This window comes from Hylobates moloch, unplaced genomic scaffold (assembly GCF_009828535.3).
Source record: "Hylobates moloch isolate HMO894 unplaced genomic scaffold, HMol_V3 SCAFFOLD_2, whole genome shotgun sequence".
NCBI lineage: Eukaryota > Metazoa > Chordata > Mammalia > Primates > Hylobatidae > Hylobates > Hylobates moloch.
The window spans coordinates 145,596,148-145,611,142 of record NW_026652277.1 but is presented as its reverse complement, the minus strand read 5'-3'; the positions used below and the strand labels follow the sequence as shown (position 1 = coordinate 145,611,142).

At 37.0% G+C, this 14,995-nt stretch overlaps 1 protein-coding gene across 8 annotated transcripts in view; it reads left to right on the top strand.

The window, feature by feature from the left end:
* Positions 1 to 14,816, top strand: part of PTPRK (protein tyrosine phosphatase receptor type K) — a 557,269-nt gene extending 542,453 nt beyond the window's left edge. For 5 of the 8 annotated variants that reach the window (XM_058435550.1, XM_032158821.2, XM_058435552.1 and 2 more), the window contains 8 exons: positions 270 to 405; positions 665 to 814; positions 2,352 to 2,525; positions 6,572 to 6,703; positions 6,840 to 6,965; positions 9,790 to 9,953; positions 10,460 to 10,595; positions 13,323 to 14,763. In XM_058435550.1, coding sequence (XP_058291533.1) covers positions 270 to 405; positions 665 to 814; positions 2,352 to 2,525; positions 6,572 to 6,703; positions 6,840 to 6,965; positions 9,790 to 9,953; positions 10,460 to 10,595; positions 13,323 to 13,376 — 1,072 coding nt within the window. In that variant the 3' untranslated portion in view covers positions 13,377 to 14,763. Of the gene's footprint in view, positions 1 to 269; positions 406 to 664; positions 815 to 2,351; positions 2,526 to 6,571; positions 6,704 to 6,839; positions 6,966 to 9,789; positions 9,954 to 10,459; positions 10,596 to 13,322 lie in introns of all 8 variants that reach the window. The other 3 variants (XM_032158857.2, XM_032158849.2, XM_032158831.2) reach the window with 1 other exon arrangement.
* Positions 14,817 to 14,995: the final 179 nt, after the last annotated feature.

Here is a 14,995-nt window from a genome sequence, read left to right as displayed (position 1 = left end):
GTGAGAGAGGTATGGAACTTAAACAGCGTTATTTTCAATTTGAAAATAATTTAGAACTCTTGTTCCAATCTTTAGTTTATACCAAAGCAGATACTCTGCATGAAGCTATTTGTACATTAATAAGCTTTTACACAGCAGGGACAAGTGTTGTGCCTTGCAGTTTGTTAAATCAATTTGATTCTACCTATCTGACAGTGGAAAAAGTCCTTATTTAAGGTTATGAAGACTAACATGCTTCTTACAATTCATTAAATTTAATTGTTTTTCAGTGCTGGTGCTGGACGAACTGGCTGCTACATTGTGATTGACATCATGCTGGACATGGCTGAAAGAGAGGGTGTTGTTGATATCTACAACTGTGTCAAAGCCTTAAGATCTCGACGTATTAATATGGTCCAGACAGAGGTATGTAGATTTACCTGTAGTGGACTTTTTTTTTTTTTTTTTTTGCAAACAAAGTGTAGATGTCTCTCATATACACTCTACTCAACCGAAAGAGTAGATGTTTTTCATGTGTAATCAATATTAGCTGAATCATATAGAAAAATATTGGTGTTTTAATTCATATTTCCATATAGAGAAAATTTTCTGTATTCCCTAACTTTGATGACAGAAAAGTGATACTAAAACTAATACAAAATTTTCTTTTTCATTCTTTTGGTAGGAACAATACATTTTTATTCATGATGCCATTTTAGAAGCCTGCTTATGTGGAGAAACTGCCATACCTGTCTGTGAATTTAAAGCTGCATATTTTGATATGATTAGAATAGACTCCCAGACTAACTCTTCGCATCTCAAGGATGAATTTCAGGTATTAACTATTTCTAAAACCTCTTTTATGACTTACTACCATTTGTTCTGGGCACTAGGAATCCTTTCAAGGAAGGTCTTTCAAGTCAAATTTACAACGTTTGATCCTGTTTTAAATACAATACGTATCTCTTTCATTATACATATTATATAGTCACTTTTCTATTGATGAATTTGTATCTACTATAACCAAAATGACAAATGAGTTAGACTTAGGGAAGAGCAAAGGGGAAAGGTATCATAAAAGTCAAAAATTAGGCCAGGCGCAGTGGCTCACGCCTGTAATCCCAGCACTTTGGGAGGCCCAGGCGGGTGGATCACGAGGTCAGGAGATCGAGACCATCCTGGCTAACACGGTGAAACCCCGTCTGTACTAAAAATACAAAAAAAATTAGCCGGGCCTGGTGGCGGGTGCCTGTAGTCCCAGCTACTTGGGAGGCTGAGGCAGGAGAATGGCGTGACCCTGGGAGGCGGAGCTTTCAGTGAGCCGAGATCGCGCCACTGCACTCCAGCCTGGGCAACAGATTGAGACTCTGTCTGAAAAAAAAGTCAAAATTAGTGGTGATTTGTGTGTATTTAGTGTGTATTTGTGGCCTTTTTTTAATGCAGTCATACAGATTTTGACCTGTGTCACTCACAATGTGATGAGATTAAGCACATTAGTTATAACTGAGTCTGGGTTCAGTGGTGGCTCACACCTATAATCCTAGCACTTTGGGATGCCAAGGCAGGCAGATCTTGAGGTCAGCAGTTCAAGACCAGCCTGGCCAACATGGCAAAACCTCATCTCTACAAAAAATATAAAAAATAGCCGGGCGTGGTGATGCATGCCTGTAGTCCCAGCTACTCAGGAGGTTGAGATGGGAGGGTTGCTTGACCCTGGAAAACTGCTTAACCCTGGAAGGCTGTGGTGAGCCAAGATATCGCCACTGCACTCCAACCTGGGCAACAGAGCAAGACCCTGTCTCAAAAAAAAAAAAAAAATAATAATAATAATAATAATAATAATAAATGAAGTTTGTAGTACATATTATTTCAAAATAGCCCTAAATGTTTTCACTGCCCTTAAAACATCCCTGAAGGTGGGTGAAAATAAAATCAAGGGCAGAGACCAAATTATTTGATTGTTGATCGAGTGCTCTTTCCAACATGCCACAGCTGATCTTCAAATATGGCAAGCCCAGATGTTAGTACAAATGATGCCGTTTCCCACTGTGATGAAGGGTCATCATCATAATGGACTGCCCAATTGTATTTTCTTTGGTTAAGGCAATGCATTTTGCAGGTAGCAGTGTTGTTTAGCGTACCTTTTCCTTTTAAGAAGAGGAGCCCTGAACCATGTGGGTCTTGTTTCTTTGTCACTTCTCAGGCTTCATTAGCTTTAACTACAAAGTCTATCAGCCTGTCATAGTAGCAAATGCCATTGCCTCGCACAAATCCTTCACTTTCTACTTGGCCTTCTAAATTCCTGATGGATCTGTGTTATACTGTTAAATGGGTCACACTGTCTTTTAACCTGGGTTCTCTTTTCTTTTTAGACTCTGAATTCAGTCACCCCTCGACTACAAGCTGAAGACTGCAGTATAGCGTGCCTGCCAAGGAACCATGACAAGAACCGTTTCATGGACATGCTGCCACCTGACAGATGTCTGCCTTTTTTAATTACAATTGATGGGGAGAGCAGTAACTACATCAATGCTGCTCTTATGGATGTAAGAGACTGCCCTCTTTGTTAGTGTAGAGTGCTGTGAAAAGCTACATAATGCAACTGAACACTGGCTAGTTTTCTTTTCGAGGAAATTAAAATAACCTAAAAAGGAAAAGTGGAAACTTTTACTGAAACACATTTTTTTGGAAAATGATTTTAGATTTTCCCTATAGAGATTCTTAAGAACTGTCATTTTTATAGCTTTATTGTAGATTTGGAGCTTGATTGTCAGTTATTATATTCATGTAGTAAATATTGCAAGTTTTAAATTTCATCTTAATTATTTTCAGAAAAGAAAATCATGCCTTATCTATTTTGAATATAATTAGAAATGAATTTTTTAAATCACAGAATGCCAAATCCTACAAAAATTGTGTTAATTTGGGAAATTTTTATTTCTGACATTTAATGTTTCAATAATTTACAATTAATTTGTTGGCCGTTAATCAATAAAGACTATTATAAGTAACTAGAGAAGGGATGGATGGTATTATGTTAACACATCCATCATAATGAAAGAACAATCTTGCCCCATTCTAAAATCTTAAATTGCAGGGTGTTATATAGCCCATAGACAGAACAATATGGAAAGAAAGTTTTCTGTTTTAGTTTTTGTTTTTTTTTTTTAGACAGAGTCTCGCTCTGTTGCCCAGGCTGGAGTGCAGTGGCATAATCTCAGCTCACTGCAACCTCCGCCTCCCAGGTTCAAGCAATTCTCCTGCCTCAGACTCTCGAGTAACTTGGAATACAGGAGCATGCTGCCACACCCAGCTTATTTTGTTTGTTTGATATTGTTGTTGTTTTTGAGACAGAGTTCGTTCTTGTTGCCCAGGCTGGAGTGCAATGGCACGATCTCGGCTCACTGCAACCTCTGCTTCCCAGGTTCAAATGATTCTCCTGCCTTTGCCTCCCAAGTAGCTGGGACTACAGGCATGCACTACCGTGCACGGCTAATTTTTTGTATTTAGTAGAGACGGGGTTTCACCATGTTGGTCAGATTAGTATCAAACTCCTGACCTCAGGTGATCCACCTACCTCGGCCCCCCAAAGTACTGGGATTACAGGCGTAAGCCACCGTGCCGGTCCTTTTTGTTATTTTTAGTAGAGATGAGATTTCACCACATTGGCCAGGCTGGTCTCAAACTCCTGACCTCATGATCCGCCCACCTTGGCCTCCCAAGGAAAGAAAGTTTTAAATTATGACTTTGGCCACTTTACTTTGATTACCTTGGAAAGAAGCAAGAAAGCTATCAAGGTTTAGAATCTTTTTAATCAGTTTACTGCCTTCATTTCTAGCTTTTGCCCTTTCTCCTATGAAACCATAGCGAGGAGAAATTAGAAGCCACGGTTCATTTCTTTCTGACTATAATCAGACTTTCTAAGTTATTGTTCCTATTAAGCCCACATTCTGTTTCTATGAGTAGTCTTTAGTTACTTTACTCTTTTTGGTGCTGCAAAGCAGAATGGTCTAAAGGCAGGCTCTCATCCTTGCTGTGGTCACTTTTGCCTGTGAAAAGCTCTCATCCTTGCTGTGATCGGAGTCTTGCCTGGCCATTAATCACATCCACTGAAATCACATTAAATCCTAATTATACCTTTTCTTTTTATATTAGGTGTCTGAAAAGGCAAATATACTAAATACAGAGATGGCATACAATACTTTTTCATTTCTGTATCTAAATATGGAATGAAAAAAAGTATGTGTGAACAAGAAAAGGAAAAAATAATAATATTTAGAAAAGCATTGATGCCTTTGAATTTTTTGCCATCAGCATCTTTGTCAAATTTTTCTCAATGTCCAGATTGTCTCCTTTTCTTTTCTTCTTTTTTTTGTCTTTTTGAGACAAGGTCTGTAGCACAGGCTGGAGTGTCGTGCATGATCACAGATGACTGCAGCCTCAATCTCCTGGGCTCAAGTGATCCTCCCACCTCAGCCTACCAAGTAGCTAAAACTAAGATGTATGCTACCATGCCCAGCTAATTTTTTTTATTATTATTTTGTAAAGATGGGGTCTTGCTTTCTTGTCCAAGCTTCTCTTCTTTTGTGTATGAAGGTTGAACCTTGTAATCCACCTGCTCTTACTGTCTACTTAATCCCCTGTGATTCAAAAAAAGACATTTCGTAGTTAAAGCTGTTCTGGGGATTTAGTAGTGCAAATGAACCTTTGGAGAAGTAAAGCTGGTTTGATTTACAAGAACAGGGTTTATGGTTCACCTCTTTCTCCCTACCCTTTATCCCCATCGTTAGTATGATACCCTTTTGCCAGGTCTATGAGGGATTAGGAGCTAAGGCCAAGGATTCTGTAATTTCAAAGCCTTACATATGTTCCTACATTTAGAGGGAAAAAAATAGGAAATCTTCAGTCTTCTTCTCTCTTATCAGCTCCTCCTCATGCATATCCCCTCCCCTGTGGCTCAAAAAATGAGTAGATAGCCATCAGTCTGCTTTGACTTACCTTTGCATGGAGCAGACGTTTGATTGGAAAAAGAGCTTACTTTCTTCTAACTTTTCTCATTGTATTAGTTCGTTCTCACACTGCTAATAAAAACATACCTGAGACTGGGTAATTTATAAAGGAAAGAGGTTTAATTGACTCACAGTTCCACAGGGCTGGAGAGGCCTCAGGATCCCTGCAATTATGGTAGAAAGAGAAGCAAACCCGTCCTTCTTCTCATGGTGGCAGGAAGGGGAAGGAGTGCCAAGCAAAGGGGGAAGCCCCTTATAAAACCATCAGATCTCGTGAGAACTCACTCACTATCTGGAGAACAGCATGGGGGAAACTGCCCCCACGATTCAGTTATCTCCACCTGGTCCCACCCTTGACATGTGGGGATTATCACAATTCTAGGTGAGATTTGGGTGGGGACACAGAGCCAAACAATATTACTCATGAACCTTCGTGCCTTTCTTAGGAGACACTCATCCCAGCTGCACATGTAACTTGGTAAGGTTTTGAGGTCATTTGGAAGTAGCCAGGTAAATTATTATTGTCATCTACTCAGATTTATCCTGCAGTCTTCAGCCAATGCTGAATGCCATGGTTAGCAGCATTTCCCAAATGGTGGTAGCATCACTGTAGTCCAAGAACCAGTTCCTGTGCTGATGTTAAGATTCTTGAAGGACTTAAATAGTAGTATGATACAAATGAGTTACAAGATCATTGAAAATTTTTGTCAGCATTAGGGAACTCTATAATCTACTAATTATTATTATTATTGCAAACAATTAGTTTAAATCAAATGGCAATTGTCCAGTCCAGATAAATATTGTTTTTACTACTCTCTTTGGAAAGAGATAATATCTTGTGTTCTAATCAAGGAGGACTTGGTAAACAAGGAGCTATCTCCCCACTTATGTGGGGACAGGAAGTATATTGCTGTTACTCTTTGGTGCTTCAGGATCTTAAATGGTTGAGACTGTCATTACGAACTTTGATATATGTTAGAAATGCCCAGGAAGCTGTGCAAGGTGGGTTGTCTGCAGGATGTGCAGAATATCCTGATAGTGTCCACATAATGTAAAAGCACAAGTGTTTGAGCTACTTGTGGTTTTTCTTATTTGGAGTAGAGAAGAATAAAACAATCTTACTTGCACACACACACACTATACACATACCCAGATGATTGATAGACATACCAGGGGTTTTGTGCTTACTTTGCCTTCAGCCTCTCAGAGATTGATTACGTTTGGAAAATTGAAATAGCCCAATAGGTACCTTACAGAGGATGTTAACCTCAGAAGCTCTTTAGTTTCTTCTTTTGTATTTGTCCTGTATTTACATCTTTCAGTAAAGTAAAAATTCAGTTATTGACTTGAATTGCTTTGGAGGCATTGAAATCTTCCACCAAATTGATTCATTACTGTACTAATTCAGTTCATTCCAGTGGTCTGAATCTCTTATTCCATGGTTTAAGCATCACTCTGGCTCCCTCTGCATGTGAAGCTATTGCATCTTACTGGTCCTACATTGAAGTGTATTGTATCTGTTTGTACAACTGATCATGCGTTTTAAGTTTTTATGTTTCTCCATCTACCTTGTTTCTTCACAGAGCTACAGGCAACCAGCTGCTTTCATCGTCACACAATACCCTCTGCCAAACACTGTAAAAGACTTCTGGAGATTAGTGTATGATTATGGCTGTACCTCCATTGTGATGTTAAACGAAGTCGACTTGTCCCAGGTTAATGGCTATGGGTTGCTTTTGTGTACTTATGTACAACTTAATAGAGTAGTACTGAAATGCTAAAATCTGCTTTATACTATCCTAACTAGAAAAAATAATACTCTTTTTTTCTTTCAAAACGTTCATCATTTAGGGCTGCCCTCAGTACTGGCCAGAGGAAGGGATGCTACGATATGGCCCCATCCAAGTGGAATGTATGTCTTGTTCAATGGATTGTGATGTGATCAACCGGATTTTTAGGATATGCAATCTAACAAGAGTAAGTCACTATCGGATCCTTTGAGCTGATCTAGAATAGGTCAATCATAACCAAGATGTGGTATAATTTTATTCAGACAACAGGGAGACTAGAATTAATAAGCACTATATCATCCACCTCAAAGCTAGTAACCATCTTATGCCTTAGTACTAGAATAAAAATACAGGAAAGCAGAAACGCTGGAAGCTAGGTTTTTTGGTCAGTCACTAGACTAACATATTCCCTCAGGAAATACAGATGCACTGGCTCAGTCAAGTTTAACAGCCTAGGCCTGGCCTCTGAGTATATGTAGACTTATCTTAAGGATGACTACATGTTTTATTAGTATTGACATCCAGCCCAGAAATGGCATGTGATAAAAAAATAAGAACATTGCAATAACAATAATGACAGAGAAGCTGTACTGCAGGAGGAAAGAGACATGTTGGATCAACCATTATAGAAGGGTTCCATGTCACTGTTCCAGGTTCATTATTGATTATCCTACCTGCAATTTCATCTTCCTAAATGTCTCAACCTATGGCTCTACCCAGATCTAAAGGTAGAACCAGTGCTGCTACCACCATGCCTTTTCCCAGCAGCAAAGTAGTAACTGTATCATCTTTCTCTGACTCCTCATCTGCTTTCCACAACATGACAAATTCAATATGGGTGGGGAAGATCTTCAAAAAAAAAAAAGTGCTAATAAAGACCGGGCACAGTGCCTCACGCCTGTAATCCCAGCACTTTGGGAGGCCAAGGCGGGCAGATCATAAGGTCAGGAGTTCAAGACCAGCCTGGCCAACGTGGTGAAACCCCATCTCTACTAAAAATACAAAAATTAGCTGGGTGTGGTGGCGGCATGCCTGTAGTCCCAGCTACTGAGGATGCTGAGGCAGCAGAATCGTTTGAACCCAGGAGGCAGAAGTTGTAGTGAACCGAGATCATGCCACTGTACCCTAGCCTGTATAGAGCGAGACTTCGTCCCAAAAAAAAAAAAAAAAGGTATTAATAAAAGCAATTTAGTTTATGTAACCAAATAACAAGCAGAATTGGAAAAGAAAATATTAGTAACTTTCATGGAATTAAGCTCTTTTTAGAGAAACCTTACTCTGTTTTTTAAAGCACCAGCTCTGTGGCTGTGTATTTTAAGTGTGTGATTAGGATTGTCACGTTTCAGTGTCTCTCATATCAAAATGACTACGTGTGTGTCTGGTTAATAAGTCTATATGTATATAACTATGAGCAGGGACTGGAATCATATTGACTCCTATTGCTCATTTCAGTGGAGAAAAAAAGGGTAACTTCAATCATCTCATAATATTCATGCATATCTTAGATGTTAATTTAAATGGAATCTCATTATGTCTGCACATCTGTTACATTATGGTTCTAGTAATACTTTAGTTGGAAAAAAACAGAACTGCTGAAGACAGTAAGGCTTGTCTGTTAATTGAGCAGTTTATGTGAAAAATATTCTAGGAACAGGAACTGAAATGTTACATTTTTGTCAGCATATTTATTTATTTGTTTGCTTACTTATTGAACTGCCTCTGTATTTGGTATTCTGGTCCTTATTAGTACATGATTTTTTTTCTGTTCTCACTCTCATCATTTAATATGTTTAATATATTTCACTGCATCAAATATTTAACATGTACCAACAACAAGTTTGTAGAGTACTAAGTAGGGCTTGTAAACTACCAAAAGATGCATGGGCTCTTGCCAATCTGATATGATTTACTCATATATTACGTATTCTTCCTGATATTTGTATTTCAAGGTTTAAGGTTTTGATTCATTCTTTCAACAGTACCACTTTTGGGGAAGTATTACGCAAAGTTCTACTGATAAAGAGTGTAGGAATAAAAGATTTCCGTGTACTTAAGGAATCTTTATTTTTTTTCAGGAAGAAAAGCATTACATGAAAATTGCATAATCCTTTTTGTATAAAAGTGATGTGTTTTACAGTGAAGAGTAAAGAATGTAGAGTGTTTAACTGCGTGATCAGAGATGACTTCTTTGAGATAGTAGTATTTAAGCCAAAATTTAATGAATCAATAGAAATTAGTTGGGGGTTGAGGTGACCCACCATCCTGGTTTGCCCAGGGCAGGAGCTTTCCCAAGACACACAGGCTGCAGTGCTAAGACCAGCGAAGCCCCAGGCCAACCTGGAACAAGTTGGTCATTCTGTTTGGGATTGAGAAGAGCAAGCAAGAAAGAAGTACTCAAGGCAAAGGGTACATACAGTATATGCCAAGTCCCCAAGGCAAGAAGCGACTTGATAAATGGATTAAAAGAAGACAAAGAGAAAGTTGAAGAAGGGGGTGGAGCCAGATCACATAAATTTTTTTAAGCCATGGCAACAATTTGGATTTTATGCTAAGATCATTTGAAAATCATTAAAGCAGGAAATGACAAGATTGCATTTGCAGTTCAAAATAATCACGATGCCTATAGTAAGAATAGACTGGAAGGAGATCAAAGTTTAGTCAGGGAGATCAGCTAGGAGGTAATTATCAGAACCTGTGACTGGTAGTAGTGTATTGATGTCAGTGGTGATAAAGAGAAGGCAATGAATCTGAAAGTTATTTAGGAAATGTAATCATAATAATGAATTACTGGATACATAGTGCGAGGGAGAAACAGGTATAAAGGATGATTGACATGTTTCCTGCTGTTGTCACTTAGAATTTTTTTTACTAGCATGTACATATTGAGGATTTATATCAGCTAGACTCAATCCAGTGTAGATGCCATTTGTATTGTAAATTATATGCACCTTTTACTTTTTAGTAAAAATTGTAGTCCCAGCATATTTACATAAAAACACTTCCCTCTACAGCCACAGGAAGGTTATCTGATGGTGCAACAGTTTCAGTACCTAGGATGGGCTTCTCATCGAGAAGTGCCTGGATCCAAAAGGTCATTCTTGAAACTGATACTGCAGGTGGAAAAGTGGCAAGAGGAATGCGAGGAAGGGGAAGGCCGGACGATTATCCACTGCCTGTGAGTGGGGCAGCTCAGCCTGTCATTCATGGGGACTTGGTGCTTATTTTCTCATTTTCAATGTTAAAGACTATCTGGCTTGCATCTTATGGCCCTCCCATGGATGTTATTTTTAAACAGTCTTCCTGTCTCATGAGTCTATAACTAACTACTAAGTTTATTTTGTATATTTTCTAAATATTGATTATTACATAGCTATATTATTTAAACTCTTTGGAACACTACTCGTAACAACTTCTGATTTACACAGTTTACAAATATATCAGAATCTCAAAGTCTAGATTGCAGCAATCTATGCCTATAGCATTTTCCTAAGTATAAGCTACTGATCTAATTTCATCCTCAAGTTTCCTCCTCTCTGTCTTGTACACATATAAAGCAAAATTAAGACACAAATGGAAAACAATTAAATCTACAATGTCTTATTTTCCCAAACATATATGATGGTGTGACCTGTGGTCACTTGGTGCTGCTATCTAAAATGCCTTTGCTTTCTTTGCTTTCAGAAATGGTGGCGGGCGAAGTGGCATGTTCTGTGCTATAGGCATCGTTGTTGAAATGGTGAAACGGCAAAATGTTGTCGATGTTTTCCATGCGGTAAAGACACTAAGGAACAGCAAGCCAAACATGGTGGAAGCCCCGGTGAGTCACAGAATCTTAGACTTGGAAGGCATCTTAGAGATTAGTTAGTCATATACCTACTTATTGATTTGACTTCATACACACATAGGGAATCAGATGTGAAAATGAGACGTTGTGGGGACTTTCCTGCCTAATTAATACATTGCTGAGCATCCCCCTCTACCCACAGACACTTAATCACATATCACATAAACTGCTAATCATGAAACTATTTTCATTTAATTTGGGAAATTTGTAGGATTTTTTTTCTGTTATAGCCAAAAAATATTTGCTGTAGTAATCTTTGGCAAATGGTCCTATAAGAAGAATAAATCCTGTATCAAGTCTGTATGTCTAAGGGATATAGGTTTCATTGGTACCTCAAACACCCGGTATTTTTAAAGGGCAACTGAAATTTAGTTTTGTCATTATCTATAATTATTCATTTTCTGATCAAATTATAAATGGTTAAATTCTCATGGTTAAATTTTCAGCTTTTACCAACTGTAGAGGGCAGTTCATATCATGCTACTTGAGCTTGTCAAGGCTCATAAAGTCAGAACATAGCTTACAAAGTAAGAGCTGATAGGTATGTGTGTGTGTGACAGTTCATCTAGGTGAAGCTGTATGCAGAGTAAGAAAGTTACACTTATCTAACACATTTTACTTCTAACGAGAGATATCTGTGGGTTACACATATGTATGTGCATGGTGGGATCAGGTTGGGAGCAGCTGTGTAGTGTATGCTCACAGAAAAGTAAACCAGAAAAACCAAGGCATCATTGTTGCTTGCCCTACATTTATCAAGATGATCAGATAACTAGAATGAGCAATTCAATAAACCTTTAAAGTATTTCACCACTTCCTGCTCATGGATTGCTCGCACAAGAGTTGCGTTGCTTCCTGAGACAAAATCTGAAGACTTAGCTTTGTACTGTTTCACATTTACAAGCGGTACCAGACTTCCACCCTTTCTACAGGTGCCCTCAAACTCCTCTACGCCACCTCATTTCCCTGGGTTGTTGCAGCTGTCTACACGAGATTACAATGGTTTTGATTGGGGTGCTGGCTGTGGAGATGAAAAAGGGGGGATGAATTGGAGGGATTTTTGAGGAGGAACTCTCAGATCGTCTTAGCGACTAAATGAATAGTGGTTATGTCTCTAAACTCTTTGCCATTTGAAGATGCCTTGATGTAAACTCTGCCTCCATTTTTCAGAACAAGTCTTAAAATCATCAGTGGGATCACTTCTGACTTCAGAATTCAACTTTTACCTTCAAAGTTAACTGATTTCCCACATTTTTTAACTAAAAAAAAATCTATTGTTAAACTCTGCCATTCTGGAACCTTACAAAAAGTTACTATTTTCCTTTACATTCATGTCCCATGAATCCTGAACACCCTGCCCTCTGATTTGTGTTTAATCAGTGTTGATGATTAGTTTAGTGAGCTGTGGAGTTGAGCTGAGGAGTTTGGTGAGGAGATTTAGAGTGAAGGCAAAATTGCTGGAGACTGCTTAAAGAGACATAACTATTTCTAGGCATATTTTGGTTCCTTGAATGCACTCACCACAGTGGTAGGTGAATTTGAATCATACCTACTTGGCGAATAGTGTTGGAATGATAAAGACCTCTTAAGGAAAGTTTTGTTACCCTAGTTTATTGCTGGAGACACCTCGAACCTCTCTTCCAAAATAATATGTATTTTAGACTGTTCTCCAGCCTGAATTTTACCCACTTGAATGAACTGAGTTGGAAATTTATAAATGAATTGCATATTATAAGTAATAGTTTATGATATGGTCTCTGAATTTTTCTAAATTCTTATTATGGAGCAAGTCCATAGATGGGCTTAGAGGAAAGGCAGTTTTAACTCAAAAATTTTATTGCCAATATGTCGTCTTAAACATATAAAGACAGCAGAAATAAATCTTCAGGTAAAAGTAGGCTCAAAATTTAAGGATCACTAACCATTCTTGAAAAATTTGCTTAAATACTCTGATGGATAAAAACAGTGTCAAAAATTAAGAACTTGAAATTATATAAATGGCTATTTAAAATGGCTGGCTTCTTTTTTCTCAAGGAAATCATCTGAAATATATGGAGAAAAACATTTGCAGTTTATCATTGTAGCATTATAAAATAGAGGAAAAAAAAGCAACTTAATAGTCAAACAATACATATGTTTGATTTTTATGTGGTATTAAAAGATGTTAAATAACATGGAAAAAGAATTGTAACAATTCTTTAAAGTTACATTTAAAATTATATTTTGAAATATACATAGTTATATTTATTCTAAGATAATTATTTCAGCCATGCACAAAAAGAACTGAGGCAAACTAAGGTGATATTTTAACAATTTCTTCTGATGATAGAATTATAGCTCTTTTTCTCATTCTTTATATTTGTTCAGAATTTGTATATTCTTTATATTTGTACAGAATTGTTCTGTAATGATCAAGTATGACTATTATAAACAGATAAAAAATTCTAGACATTTAAAACATTGATAGAAAATACGCGGCAAGGATAAAATGTCTTTTTAAGATAAATTTCCTTTTTCTTCAATGGATCATTAGACTTAAGTATAAAATATGTATGCCTAGATATCAATCTCATATATAGAAAAAATAAATTGTCATCCTTGAGTAATCTAAATTGGTTGTCAAGTTTCATTTGGTAACTGTTATTCAACATTAGTCTCTTTCTTAAGTTTTCTCACTTTTTGTGTTTTGACATCTTTCAGGAGCAATACCGTTTCTGCTATGATGTAGCTTTGGAGTACCTGGAATCATCTTAGTTGGGTGAGACTCTTTAAAGTGCATCCATGAAGAAACCTGTTCATCTATTGAGCCAGCAGCTGTTGTACCTGTTACACTTGTGCAGAAAGATTTTAATGTGGGGGGTGGGAGACTTTTACATTTGAGAGGTAAAAGTATTTTTCTTATGAAGTTGTGTATCTTAATAAAAAGGACTGAATTAGTTTTTATTACTATATTAAAGCATCAACATTTCATGCCACATAAATTATATTTAATAAGAACCAGATTGAAATGAGAACGTATTGGTGTTTGTACAGTGAACATGCCACCTTTTTTCTCATGGTTTCAGTAGAGCAGCTACCACATGTTGCATGAGTTCATACTTTCTATGTGGCATTTTTCTCCCATTCTAAAATGAAAGCTGATGAATCTTAAAAGGAATAAGAAAGGAAAAACTGTGCAAATCATAGTAAAGTTCATTTTTAATATGTTTCCAGTGTAGCAGATCTCTATATAAATATATAAATATATATAACTGGCTTATTTTCTTTTAATGTGCAATGATGGCTGGATCATTTAAAGTTCTTTTTAGAAAATAACATAAGCCAAAGACTCAAGTGTAAATATGTCTATATGGAGAAAGCACATTATATTTATTGGTTACTTACATTCCTTTTTTGATGGCTAAAATACTACCACCACACAATCATCTTTTTTTTCCTGGAGAAAGCTTTTCTTTAGCTAAAATCAATTGTAAACGATTTTTGTAGATTATTTTTTGTATGTTTTAGTGTAAGTAGAGGATAAACTTTTTATTCATAAACCAGGAAGCAATGTTCTTTATAGTGATTCTCTTGTGTACATGCTTGTGGATTAAATTTGTGTAAAATCCCTTGGCAATTGGGTCTTTTAATATAGGACCAAATTAAAACATTTTGCTGAAAATGTATAGTTTTTCACAATTTCATTAGATAAATAATGGTTTGGTGATCATACATGAGAAATGTACACATTAAAAGGCCTTGCTGACAACTTGCACAATGTTGAACGTAGCCTTTAAGCATCATTTAAATTTTAAAGGAATTGAGTTTTTCAGCCTGTGGCCCAGCACTGGTCAAGAAAACAAGATGGCAACATATATGCTTTCGGGGTCAAATTTTAGCAAACTGTAAACTGTCAGGGTGATAAAATGTTTCTCCTGATGTTTACATGCACAAGCTTTGGGTTCTGACTATATAAAGTGTGAACAAATCAATGCCAGATTCCTGTTTTGAGCATTGTCATGGGATTCTTAAGTGAACCTTTCTAAATGTGGTCTTGTTCACATGCTCCACGTAGCTGTAACTTCACATCATCAGCTTGCAGGTTGTAATTGACTAAAGCATTCCAGTATCCTCTTTCTAGATTGCCAGCTCATGACATGGTGCTTATAAAGATTTAATTAAAGTAAGAATGAAATAAAGTTTTTATAATTATAACAGTTATTGTTTGCATATCATTTTTTCCTCTTAATGTTCATGCATTCACTACTAAATGAGTAGCTTACTCCTATACTTGTTGATACAAGTAGGCCACAAAAACTCTGTTCAAAGTAAAACTAATTTCCAACCTCTAGTTTCTTTTTTTTTTCTATGAGTTTAATTTTTTTTTTTTTTTT